The sequence below is a fragment of the Dendrobates tinctorius genome, unplaced genomic scaffold (assembly GCF_039654945.1).
Source record: "Dendrobates tinctorius isolate UK_male_01 unplaced genomic scaffold, ASM3965494v1 ptg000028l, whole genome shotgun sequence".
Taxonomy (NCBI): domain Eukaryota; kingdom Metazoa; phylum Chordata; class Amphibia; order Anura; family Dendrobatidae; genus Dendrobates; species Dendrobates tinctorius.
This window is the reverse complement of record NW_027361696.1, coordinates 70,639,073-70,651,839: the sequence shown is the minus strand read 5'-3', so window position 1 is coordinate 70,651,839 and position 12,767 is coordinate 70,639,073. Positions and strand designations below refer to the sequence as shown.

The 12,767-nt window shown below is 41.9% G+C and overlaps 1 protein-coding gene across 1 annotated transcript in view; it reads right to left on the bottom strand.

Annotated features, from left to right (window-relative positions):
- LOC141085531 (potassium voltage-gated channel subfamily A member 7-like) overlaps nt 1-11,397 on the bottom strand; it is a 74,830-nt gene extending 63,433 nt beyond the window's left edge. Inside the window, exon 1 of the mRNA XM_073570957.1 lies at nt 10,403-11,397. Coding sequence (XP_073427058.1) covers nt 10,403-10,990 — 588 coding nt within the window. The 5' untranslated portion in view covers nt 10,991-11,397. The remainder of the gene's footprint in view (nt 1-10,402) is intronic.
- Nucleotides 11,398-12,767: the final 1,370 nt, after the last annotated feature.

The window sequence follows — 12,767 nt, the reverse complement described above, 5'->3', positions numbered from 1 at the left end:
AAGACATGATGGGGGCAGAATGCAGACATGGGGCAGAATGCAGACATCATGGGGGCAGAATGCGAGACATGATGGGGGCAGAATGTGAGACATGATGGGGGCAGAATGCAGACATGATGGGGGCAGAATGCGAGATATGATGGGGCAAAATGCAGACATGATGGGGGCAGAATGCAAGACATGAGAGATAATGCAAGACATGATGGGGGCAGAATGTAGACATGGGGGCAGAATGTGCCAGTAAGAGAAGATGGGGCAGAATGTGACAGTGAGACACAGGAGGGGGCAGAAAGTGAGACATGGGGGCAGAATGCAAGACATGGGGGGCAGAATGTGATAGTAAGACACAGCAGGGGGCAGAATGTGACAGTGAGACACAGGAGGGGGCAGAATGCGAGACATGGGGCAGAATGTGACAGTGAGACACAGGAGGGGGCAGAATGTGACAGACACAGGAGGGGGCAGAATACAACAGTGAGACACAAGAGGGGGCAGAATGTGACAGTAATAACACAGGAGGGGGCAGAATGTGAGACACGGGGGCAGAATGTGACAGTGAGACACAGGAGGGGCAGAATGCGAGACATGGGGGCAGAATGTGAGACACAGGAGGGGCAGAATGTGACAGTAATGACACAGGAGGGGGCAAAATGTGAGACATGGGGCAGAATGGACATGGGGCAGAATGTGACAGTAAGACACAGGAGGGGGCAGAATGTGACAGTGAGACACAGGAGGGGGTAGAATGTGACAGTAAGACACAGGAGGGGGCAGAATGTGACAGTAAGACACAGGAGGGGGCAGAATGTGACAGTGAGACACAGGAGGGGAAGAATGTGACAGTAAGACACTGGAGGGGGCAGAATGTGACAGTGAGACACAGGAGGGGGCAGAATGTGAGGCACAGGGGCAGAATGTGACAGTAAGACACAGGAAGGGGCAGAATGTGAAAATAGGACACAGGAGGGGGCAGAATGTGACAGTGAGACACAATATGGGCAGAATGTGACAGTAAGACACAGGAAGGGGCAGAATGTGAAAATAGGACACAGGAGGGGGCAGAATGTGACAGTGAGACACAAGAGGGGCAGAATGTGAGGCACGGGGGAAGAATGTGACACAGGAGGGGGCAGAATGTGAAAGTGAGACACAGGACGGGGCTGAATGTGAGACACAGGGGGCAGGATGGGAGACACATGGTGCAGGATCATGGGGCAGGATGGATACAATGTAGACGAGGCAGGATCAGGAGATCATATGGGGGCAGAATGGATACTCATGAGGGCAGGATGAGAGAAAATATGGCTGAAGCCAGGAATGAGACACACGGGTGCCAGGAAGGGGGATATTATTATCATAGGGGCTAATTAAGGGATGTTATTACTGCAGTGATGTATTTTTTTTATTTTTTTTGAGGATACTGTTTTAAATGGGGGGGGGCGGTCCTGTTACTGTGCAGAGCGACACTATGTCGCCTTTTTTTCTTCATCTGGTATAGTGTAGAAGTTGGGAAAAAAATAAGTAATGTGTTCTGCAAGCGGAGCTCTAGATAAATCTGTTATTTCCTGCAGAGACGAGCCCTGGCTGGAAGACGTGATGGCGGTGTGTGCTGGAGGAAAGATGAAAAACAAAGATGAAGGACTTCACCTAGAGATGTCAATGGTGAGTCAGTGTGTTACCTGTACACTGACACTATACACTATATACAGAGTGCCTTTGTATAATGTCACCAGTGATCACTGTATTATCTGTACACTGACACTATATACAGAGCTTCTGTGTATAATGTCACCAGTGGTCACTGTATTACCTGTACACTATACACTATATACAGAGTGCCTTTGTGCAACGTCACCAGTGATTACCTGTACACAGACACTATATACAGAGGTCCTGTGCATAATGTCACCGGTGATCACTGTATTACCTGTACACAGACACTACATGCTAAGTACAGATCTCCTGTGTATAATAGCACTTATGGTGATAGTATTATGTTTTTTTATTAATGATCAGTATTGTAATATTCTGTCACCATGTGGTGGTAATATGTGGTCTGGGCATGGTGCCGTGGTATTTGTTCCTTGTATGTGCTATTATTCTGTCACTGGTGGTAATATGTGGTCTGGTCATGGTGTGGCTGTAGTTGTTACTTGTATGTGGTATTATTGGCTACCATGTGGTGGTAATATGTGTTTGGGACATAGTGCGGTGGTATTTGTCCCTTGTATGTGCTATTATTCTGTCTCTGTGATGGTAATATGTGGTCTGGTCATGGTGTGGCTGTATTTGTTCCATGTACGTGGTATTATAGGTCACTATGTGGTGGTAATATGTGGTCTGGTCATGGTGCAGTGGTATTTGTTCCTTGTATGTGACATTATTCGGTCACTATGGTAGTAATATGTGGTCTGGTCATGGTGTGGCTGTATTTGTTCTTGTATGTGGTATTATAGCTCACTATGTGGTGGTAATATGTGGTCTGGACATGGTGCGGTGGTATTTGTCCCTTTGGATGTGATATTATTGGTCATTTTAAAAATTGAAAAATAAATAAAAAATATCCCTAAATTGTATTGGATATTTTAGCAAATGTTTAATAGGTTAGAGTAGAGTAGAGCTCGGCCAAAAGAGTCTACCTTGTCGTGGTGGCAGATTTAAAAAATCTTTTGGCTAAAACAAGAGCTGCTGGCTAGATGTGTGATCTGGTAATGGGAACTGTTAATGTGTGATTGATGAGAAGTGCAGTTTTTCCAAAAGAGAGGTGGGACTGTGGACAGTTTGAGGGGTGGAGGTGGGGCTGGGGTGGAGCCTGGGCGGAGTCTCATGGGACCCCGAAAATTTTGCCAGTATGGGGCCCCCAAATTCCTAGTGGCAGCCCTGCATTGGCCGATATAAGGCCCCTGAATATGGGGGCCACAGTGCCAGCATTGGTTCCTGGCCCCTCTGCCAGCTGTTCATGTAATGTAACCTAAATGTATGATTTTACAATGTTAGCACTTTAAACTTTTGCCTAGGGCCCCATTTTGTCTAAAACCGGCCATGGGTCCAGCTCACCCCAAACCATCTCGATTGGGTACAGGTCTGGTGACTGTGGAGGCGTAGCACCCCATCACTCTCCTTCTTGGTCAAATAGCCCTTACACAGCCTGGAGGTGTGTTTGGGGTCATTGTCCTGTTGAAAAATAAATGATGGTCCAACTTAACCCAAACCGGATGGCATAGCATGCCACTGCAAGATGCTGTGGTAGCCATGCTGGTTCAGTATGCCTTCAACTTTGAATAAATCCCCAACAGTGTCAACAGCAAAGCACCCCCACACCATCACACCTCATCCTCCATGCTTCACAGTGGGAACCAGGCATGTAGAGTCCATCTGTTCACCTTTTCTGCGTTGCACAAAGACACGGTGGTTGGAACCAAAGATCTCAAATTTGAACTCATCAGACCAAAGCACAGATTTCCACTGGTCTAATGTCCATTCCTTGTGTTCTTTAGCCCAAACAAGTCTCTTCTGCTTGTTGCCTGTCCTTAGCAGTGGTTTCCTAGCAGCTATTTTACCATGAAGACCTTCTGCACAAAGTCTCCTCTTAACAGTTGTTGTAGAGATGTGTCTGCTGCTAGAACTCTGTGTGGCATTGACCTGGTCTCTAATCTGAGTTGCTGTTAACCTGCAATTTCTGAGGCTGGTGACTCAGATGAACATATCCTCCGCAGCAGAGGTGACTCTTGGTCTTCCTTTCCTGGGCCGGTCCTCATGTGAGCCAGTTTCTTTCTAGCGCTTGATGGTTTTTGCCACTGCACTTGGGGACCCTTTCAAAGTTTTCCCAAATTTTCGGACTGACTGACCTTAATTTCTTAAAGTAATGATGGCCACTCGTTTTTCTCTACTTAGCTGCTTTTTCCTTGCCATAATACAAATTCTAACAGTCTATTCAGTAGGACAATCAGCTGTGTATCCACCAGACTTCTGCACAACACAACTGATGGTCCCAACCCCATTTCTAAGGCAAGAAATCCCACTTATTAAACTTGACAGGGCACACCTGTGAAGTGAAAACCATTTCCGGTGACTACCTCTCGAAGCTCATCAAGAGAATGCCAAGAGTGTGCAAAGCAGTAATCAAACAAAAGGTGGCTACTTTGAAGAACCTAGAATATAAGACATACAGTATTTTCAGTTGTTTCACACTTTTTTGTTAATTATATAATTCCACATGTGTTAATTCATAGTTTTGATGCCTTCAGAGTGAATCTACAATTTTTATAGTCATGAAAATAAAGAAAACTCTTTGAATGAGGTGTGTCCAAACTTTTGGTCTGTACTGTATATATATATATATATATATATATATATATATATATATATTAGTCCTGGATAACCTCTTTAACATTGTGATAGTAAAGAATTACTAAAATTTCATTTTTTTATATAATTTTGTCCAGCATGGAAACATTGCAAATCACTATACTAGAAGATTTGTCTTCATTGCTGTAAAATAAAAATGTGCATATAAGTGTCTTCCAACCTCCTTCTTTTCCTCAGTCTATTTGCCTTCAGCTGCATTGAAATCAGATTGTACTCATGTGGAGTACAGATGATGGCAGTGATGGGCCAGCTCCTGTCTCCGCCTCTGAGTGTTCTGCTTATCAGATCAAACTCCTGCAGCAGCTTCTCCCCATAGTCAGACCAGGTGCTGAGCTGACCCATCACTACCAGCATCTGTACTCCAAAAGATTAAGTTTTGATATCACTGCATCTGAAGGCAGGAATATGGATTGGGGAAAAATAGGGTTTTTGGTAGCCACTTATGTGCAATTTTCTTTACAGGAAATTAGACAAATTCCCTAATAAAGTGATATGCAAATTTTCAGAACTTTCCATGCTGGACAAAAGTATAAAAAAAGTTTAGTTACCCTTTAAGTGGACATGAACATGCTCTGTTTATATGGGAAGTGGACCATCAGAGTAATCATTTGGAGGGCCCAAGAACTCCTAGTCCACCCCTGGGGACCTAGATATAGGTATATTTGCAAGTTGGAACACATCCAGTTGTTTTCGGAATACACAATAACAAATTTGAACACTGCAGGAGGAGGTGAAAAAAAAAATTGACCAAATCAGGTTGATTGCTCCCGAATGAAGTTTCATTTTTTATACATGTGATAAAAATGTCCAGAAAAGGATAGTAAAGTAAAGGGGTGTTAAGGTTTGGATAATTTCCTAGTGTTGGAAGGTTCCTCAAGGGTAGGCTGACCAAAAGGTGTTCCAGCAATCAGTAGAGGAACTTAACAGCAAGTGTTTAATTATCCTGCAGCGCTTCCGCAGTGGAAATGAGGCATTACATGGTGCACATTAAAATCAAGATACTGTTCATAAAATGTATACACCAGGGGAGGACACAGTCAGAGGAGGGTTCCTGTGCGAGAACAATATATGGGCACTTTGCAGTCCAATGGCTAATAATAATGCACAATTCCACCTGGTTTGGAGGTGATAATGGGTCCCACTTTACCTCTAGGGCCCTTGTGTCCTAATAAATTGGGGGCATCTTGCTTCATATCGAATTTAGACTTTACTTATAAAATACCTTTAGTCTTTCTCGCAGACGTTATGAGAGAACAGACAGGAACTTTTGCAGCATAGGCCTCATTGCCAGGCATTCATGAAATTATCAGCATGTATTTAGCAAGCTGTCTGCTAAAATGATCACTGATCTTCTGTCATTGAAACTGCACTGACTACAGACAACGGAACACATCAATAAGCATCTATGTGTAGCAACATATGTGCGGGAGATGGAGGACACGAATTGCGATCTTCTTGGCCAATCATACTTGGAAATGTTCCTAATCATTAAGCCTTATTCACACATTGCAGAACAGGTCAGTATTTTGCAGTGATATTTTGGAGCCAAAACCAGCATTGAATCCTGTGCTCGGGGCAAATATAATGAAAAACTTACACTACAGGGCAAATATAATTTTAAAAAAGAAACACTTTATTCATCTTTTTTCAATGTCTGACTTTAGCTTCAAAGTGTCTTGGCAAAATAACAACCAAATCTGGAATGTATTCATTATTTAAGGGTTTGGCACATGGACATTAATCATCTATCTACTGGGTTGGGGGTACACCTATCACAGGAATGAAGATCCCATTTTCCCGGTTGGAATGAAGCCTTGGTCACACATGCACACAAAGTTTCCAATCAAAGCCTGTTGGACTGATGGCGATAAAGGCGTACAACCCTCAGCTATTTATATTAGTTACACAGACATTGCAGGAAGCAGTCGTGTGCTTCTATGAAACTAGGAACAGGACCCCTGTCTGATAAGAGGAGGTCCCAATGGTCACTTGAGGATGTCCCAGTAGATGAGAATGAGAAGGAGGTCACTGAAAGAGATGCCAAATAAAGAGGATGAGGAGGAGATTACTGGATGAGGTCCCAGAGGTCACTGGAGTAAGTCCAAGTGGAAGAGAATGAGAAGGAGGTCACTGGTTGAGTTCCCAGTGGTCACTCAAGGAAGTCACAGGGGAAGAGTATGAGAAGGAGGTCACTGGAGGAAATCCCAGTGGAAGAGTATGAGGAAGTCACTAGAGGAGGTCCTAAGTGGTTACTGGAGGAAATCTCAGTAGAAGAGTATGAGAAGAAGGTCACTGGAAGTGGTCCTAGTGGTCACTGGAGGAAGTCTCAGTGGAAGAGTATGGGAAGGAGGTCACTAGAGGAAGTCCCAGTGGAAGAGTATGAGGAGGTCACTGGGGGAGGTCCTAGTGGTCCTTGGAGGTAATCTCAGAGGAAGAGTATGAGAAGAAGGTCACTGAAGGAGGCCCTAGTGGTCACTGGATGAAGTCACAGTGGAAGAATATGAGAAAAACGTTACTGGAGGAGGTCCCAGTGGTCATAAGAGGAAGTCCCACTGGAAGAGTATGAGAAGGTCACTGGAGGAGATCCTAGTGGTCACTGGAAGAAGTCTCAGTGGAAGAGTATGAGGAGGTCACTGGGGGAGGTCCTAGTGGTCCCTGGAGGTAATCTCAGTGGAAAAGTATGAGAAGGACGTTATTGGAGGAGGTCCCAGTGGTCATAGGAGGATGTCTCAGTGGAAGAGTATGAGAAATACTTTACTGAATGAGGTCTCAGTGGTCACTAAAGGAAGTCCCAGTGGAAGAGTATAAAGAGGTCACTGGAGGAGGTCCCAGTGGTAACTGGGGAAATCATATAGTTATCACTGATTCCATTAACTATAAATATTGTTTTGGAGCCAACCCCATTTTTGGCAAATAGAAACAAAAATGTGAAACTGTAGCATTGTTAATGGCATTTTTGGTATACCTGGACGAAATCTCAGCAGAAGAGTATGAGAAGGAGGTTACTGAAGGAGGCCCTAGTGGTCACTGGAGGAAGACCAAGAGGAAGAGTATGAGAAGGTCACAGAAGGAGGTCTTAGTGGTCACTGGAGGAAGTCTCAGTGGAAGAGTAATAGGAGGTCACTGGAGGAAATCATACAGTTATCACTGATTCCATTAACTATAAATATTGTTTGTGTGCCAACCGTATTTTAGGGAAATAGAAAAAAAATGAAAAACTGTAACATTGTTAATGGCATTTTTGGTGTGTTTTTTTTATTAAATGTGTTTTAGTGCCTGCAATTTTAGTTTATTTTTATAGTTGCATTTTTAAAGTCACCCTATACCCTGGGACTAAAAAGTGGGTATACTTTTAATCATGTATTGTCCTCCTAACTGGTTCCCTCTGTTTGGCTCCCATTGCCTCCTACAAGTCGTTCTGTTACTTGAGCATTCAAGATGGCTGCTGCAATGGCATGGGGAGTGTGGTGGTATGTCTAAACCGCGTCGCTCTTTCTTGATCGGAAAGTCAGGTTATACATGTTTATACTTACCACTGCACTTCCAATGCCACTGTGATGGCCATCTTGGAAGCAGGAGAAACAGAGGGTTTGTGCAAATTGAGAAAAATGGCAGATTACATTGTAGAGGGCCATAAACCAAAAAAAATACCCCAACGCACACCTATCTTACCGCTGCAGACCCCTGTTTGGTCCTTCGTTAATCTGGTCCTGCACGACTCCTCTTCAGCTCTTCCATCATCTTCCTTAGCACTAAGGCTTCCAGCACCAAGTAAACATCAGATGTCAAGCAATGATGTCGCACATCATCCAAGAAGCCTACATCAGATAGGAGTATTTACTATGTTCTGGGGAGACCACCGAGAAAAACTTCCATCATATGTGGTTTCTCCTTATACGTAATACCCTAGGGGTATGTTCACGCTGAATCTTTTTCCCGTGGTTTTTGAGCAGCTTCGCTCATAAAAATGTTGCAAAAAAGTTCGGAAAAGGCTCAAAAGAATCATTTTATTTGCTTCAATGGAAAAACGACTTTCTGTTTGCTCGGACTTTTGAGCGTCTTTTAACTGCTTCAGGTTTCAAGCGTTTATTAGAAGCGAGAGGAACATTCTTTCGGCACTTTCGGCACTTTTGTCTAGGAAGACGCACCATACTAAACAGTAGAACACAACATGAAGTTTAAAAAGAAGCATCTTGTACGTGATTTTGCCACACAAATGGATTTTAAAAAGTCCGGAGAACGTAAATAAAAGATGCCTAACAAAGCTGAGTAGGACATGACCAAAAAACTATAAAAAAAAACCAAAATGCTGAGGGTTACAAAGAGAAAACACCAGAAACAAGCAATTTCCAAAGTGTCTTCTGATTGAATAACTGATAACCAAAAGCTATAGAATAAGGAGGCTTGCAGAGTCTTCCATAATGGCGCTTGTAGATGGACAATGGGTGTCTGGCAACTTAGCGACATAAAATAGACCAAACATTAATCAGAAAATGGGAAAATAATTATTTTTTTCATCTATAACCAGCTTTACATGCCTGGTATCTCACCATGTATTTAAGCCAAAGAAAATGAGAAGGCCACATGGAAATTTCCACTAGAATTAGTCACACGGATTATTAGTGTGAACTTTTTATTATCAGGTGAATCAGCAAAATCTTAAGACAGGGGTTGCCAATTTGCTACAGAGTCTTAGGCAATGTTCACACATAGTGTTTTTCTGTTAGCCAAAAACCTGCTTTATCAGCAGTAAAAACGCTGAATTCAAATGTAGGTTTTGCTACATTTTTTGCAGCGTTTTGTTGCTGCTTTTTTGGTGTTGATTAACGTCTGTTTAAAAAACTCAGTTTTATTCACCAAAAGTGCAGAAACAAGACACAGCAAAACCTGTTTGCTGAATTTTTTGCAGCATTTTTGCACTTTCTCATTCCTTTCTATGAGTGAAAAATAGCTGAAAGAATTGGCATGCTGCAGATTTAAAAATTAGTTTTCAAAATTCAGACTGGAAAAGAAAAAAGCGTGTGCATGAAATTTCTCAAATCTGATTTTGCTTGTACTGTAAAAAGCAGCTTTTTAGTTGCATAAAAAATGCTGCAAAAACAATTTGTGTAAACATACCCAAAAATGTATGGGTAATTTCACAAAAAACACTTTATTTGTGCATTTTTTAGTGTATTTTTAATACCTAAAGAAAATGCATAAACTTTTAATACTTATATTTCCTTTTTGTCCCTCGATACACATTTGGATTTGACTAAAAAAAAGCACATTAAAAATGCACTAAAACTGTGAATACTGCATTTGTGAATTCAGCCTAAAGTAATTATTATTGGCAATATTTTTTAATCACAACTAGCATTTCTCAGTGCAGAATCCTCCGGTCAGACGGGACAAGGAGGTGTAGAGACCAAAGCCTTGCTGCAGCACGTATTTTGCCACAGGGCTGTTAAAAAAAATGTGATCACCAGTAAATAAATTCGGAGTCAGGGAAGTGCACACAGTCAAGAAAACTTTATAACTGGACAGTGAAAACTTTTTTTTAAGCCCTTGATACTGATATTTTAGAGTTTTCCTTTCATTTGAACCCTGACATTTTGGTTTGTGGTTAACAAAGTGACAAACTTTAGCTATCTTTTCTCCTCGAGATGACCATAAAATTTGCCCTGTATCAAGGATGTAAACAAATGTCAAGACTCAATGACTGTCTAATAAATCTTAGATAGTTTTTGTATTATAGTAATATTGTCAACCCCAATCTATTAGACTTACACCAAGGATGGATAGTTAACGTAAAAAGAACATTTAGAACTTTTTATAACCTACTTTCAGAAATACCATGAGATTATGGAGAACTGCAAGAAGCTCAAGCTATCCTGTGTCATCAGCTATAAATAAGCGCACTTTTGCAAATATTCGGAGAACATTCCCAAAGGAAATGAGCACAAGTTTAACGTCAATTTTCAAAATCTTTCACTTAGATACACTAGTACAAAACAACTCAATCATTGTGATTTAGGTTAAATACAACTCTTACCGGTAAGGACAGATCCCTCTCATCTCGGAATTCAGGTAGTGTTTCTAAGCAGAAGATGACTATGGAAATCAAGATGACCATGACGGAGATAATGGCAATGATACGAGCAGCAGATGAACTGTCTGGATGTTCAAACAAGAGCCAAACTTGCTTCATGAATTCACATTCGGGAAGAATTCTCTCCTCTTCTTTTTGAAATCCTTCATCTTCCCTAAATTTCCCGATCACTTCCTCTCCAAGCTGGTAAAATATCAACTCCTCCATGAAGACATCTAGGGGTACATTAGTAGGCCGTCGTAGACGACCCCCAGACTGATAGAAGTACAGTATTGAGTCAAAACATGGCCGGTTCCGGTCAAAAAAATACTCATTCCTCAATGGATCAAAGAATCGCATTCGTCGCCTTGGATCTCCCAACAAGGTGTTGGGAAACCGACTCAGTGTCCTCACCTGAGTCTCAAACCTCAACCCAGACACATTGATAACCACTCGTTCACAACAGTCTTTCTGGCGGCATACTTCATACTTTTTCTCATCAGAGACCACCACGAGGTTCGAATTCCCAATCACTTCGTCCCCGTTCTCCATGACTGAGAGCCTATAAGTGTCCTCAAGGTAATCCCAGTAGAACTGTCATATCCATAGCCTGTTTTCAGTTTTTTATTTACTTGCTCTTCTTTTCTTTACAGAGTTCACATTTTCTTTTCCTTTCTTCACATGGTAGTTACTTTCAAAAACTTCCGAGTTTTGAGGGATAAGTTTACGTAGTGATTCTGTTTGACTCAATGTTCGTGTAACGTTCCTGAAATCCCAAAGGTCTTTCATAAACTTTACTTCCAGTGGAGTTTTCATCCATTAATTGAGGAGATGCACCAGCCTTCTCTCACAACCCTGGTCTCTCTGTTTTGTGATCCTGCCTGCCTGGCTCAGGGGATTAACATTATGTCACATTTGCTCTTGCTGCCTGTATACTTCTTTCCAGACCTTCATACCAATAGCTTCACTTCGCTCTGTGCTGTAAACAGATTTGCAGAGCTCTAGGTATCGGGTTCTCTCGACTTCATAAGCTAAGAGTTCCATGCAAAATAAAAATACACATCTGCAACTCCTCCCTCCAAACTCCCCTTCCCCTGCTAATGTCCCACTGAAGGCTGTAGGTCAGCCCAGCCTCAAGTCCACTACCATACCATCTCTAAAAATAAGACCTTGTGAACTAATCTCCTTAGAACAGCCAACTAAATTGTATCAATATTTTTTAATAGGCTGAAGTTTTTTAACAAACTTTACTTGCAACAGATTTTGGAATCTAAAATTATCTGCAAGTGAAAGCCGATATCTAATGTACCTATTGCAACCACTTGTGAACGTTCTTCAGAAAATTGCCTTTTTTTTTACTCACTGATGTTAAATCTCCATCTTTGCTAATATAAAAATATGTGATAAAGTAATGGCTCTTTAGTCTTCCTTTTTCGAGATGACCGAATATATTGACGTCTACAAAAATCTACATTCGACAAATTTTGTAATTTGCTTTTGCGCGGATTCAGCAAGTTGGTGACCGCTGTGCATTATTTTTCTGAACAGTCAAAAAGTAAACAGAAAATCCATATGTTCACCTTGTTGCTCGACTTTTCAGCCCCTCTGCTCATCACTGTCACCTATCCGGTCTTCGGTGCATCTTCTGATCCCTGCTACAAGTACTGAAATCCCCAGGGCCATTTCTGCACATACGTGCGCGAGGTCGCGGCAAAGAACACAAGCTTTTGTGCGCTAGTGCAGAACACTCCCGGGCTTCATAAAAGTAGGAGGTTCCGATTCAGTGCGAGACGTGTAGGGATTTCAGTGCAAGTGACGGCGATCAGAAGATGCAAAGACGACAGGTGACAGTGAGGAACGAAGAGACAGGAGAGGTGACAGTGAGGAGCGGAGGGACTGGTGATGTGAGCGGTAAGGTGAGTATAGAGATTTATTATTTTATATATTACATTTATTATGCTCTGCTAAAGAGTCCCCAGATCATATGGTATATTAAGTCCATGGAGATTGACTACTCTGTGAATGGGATTTCCCAGGGAAATCGGCGCCAACAGGTGAATTTAAATAATTCCCGATCCACTTATTTCTATTCCTATTTGTCTGATTTGAAGATTTTGAATAATCCTCCTAAATAATAACCATCAGTTTAAACTTTGTTTTTCCATAAATTAATAGTACATATGAAAAAAACTTCGTAATTTATCTTATCAGGGAAATCTGCTTCTTTCTCCTCCTGGACTGATTATTCTCAGATCACTGGTAAAATCTATCTTCAGTGAATACATACTTTCCCATTGCTGAGATAGGAAATGACAATTGGTGTTCATGA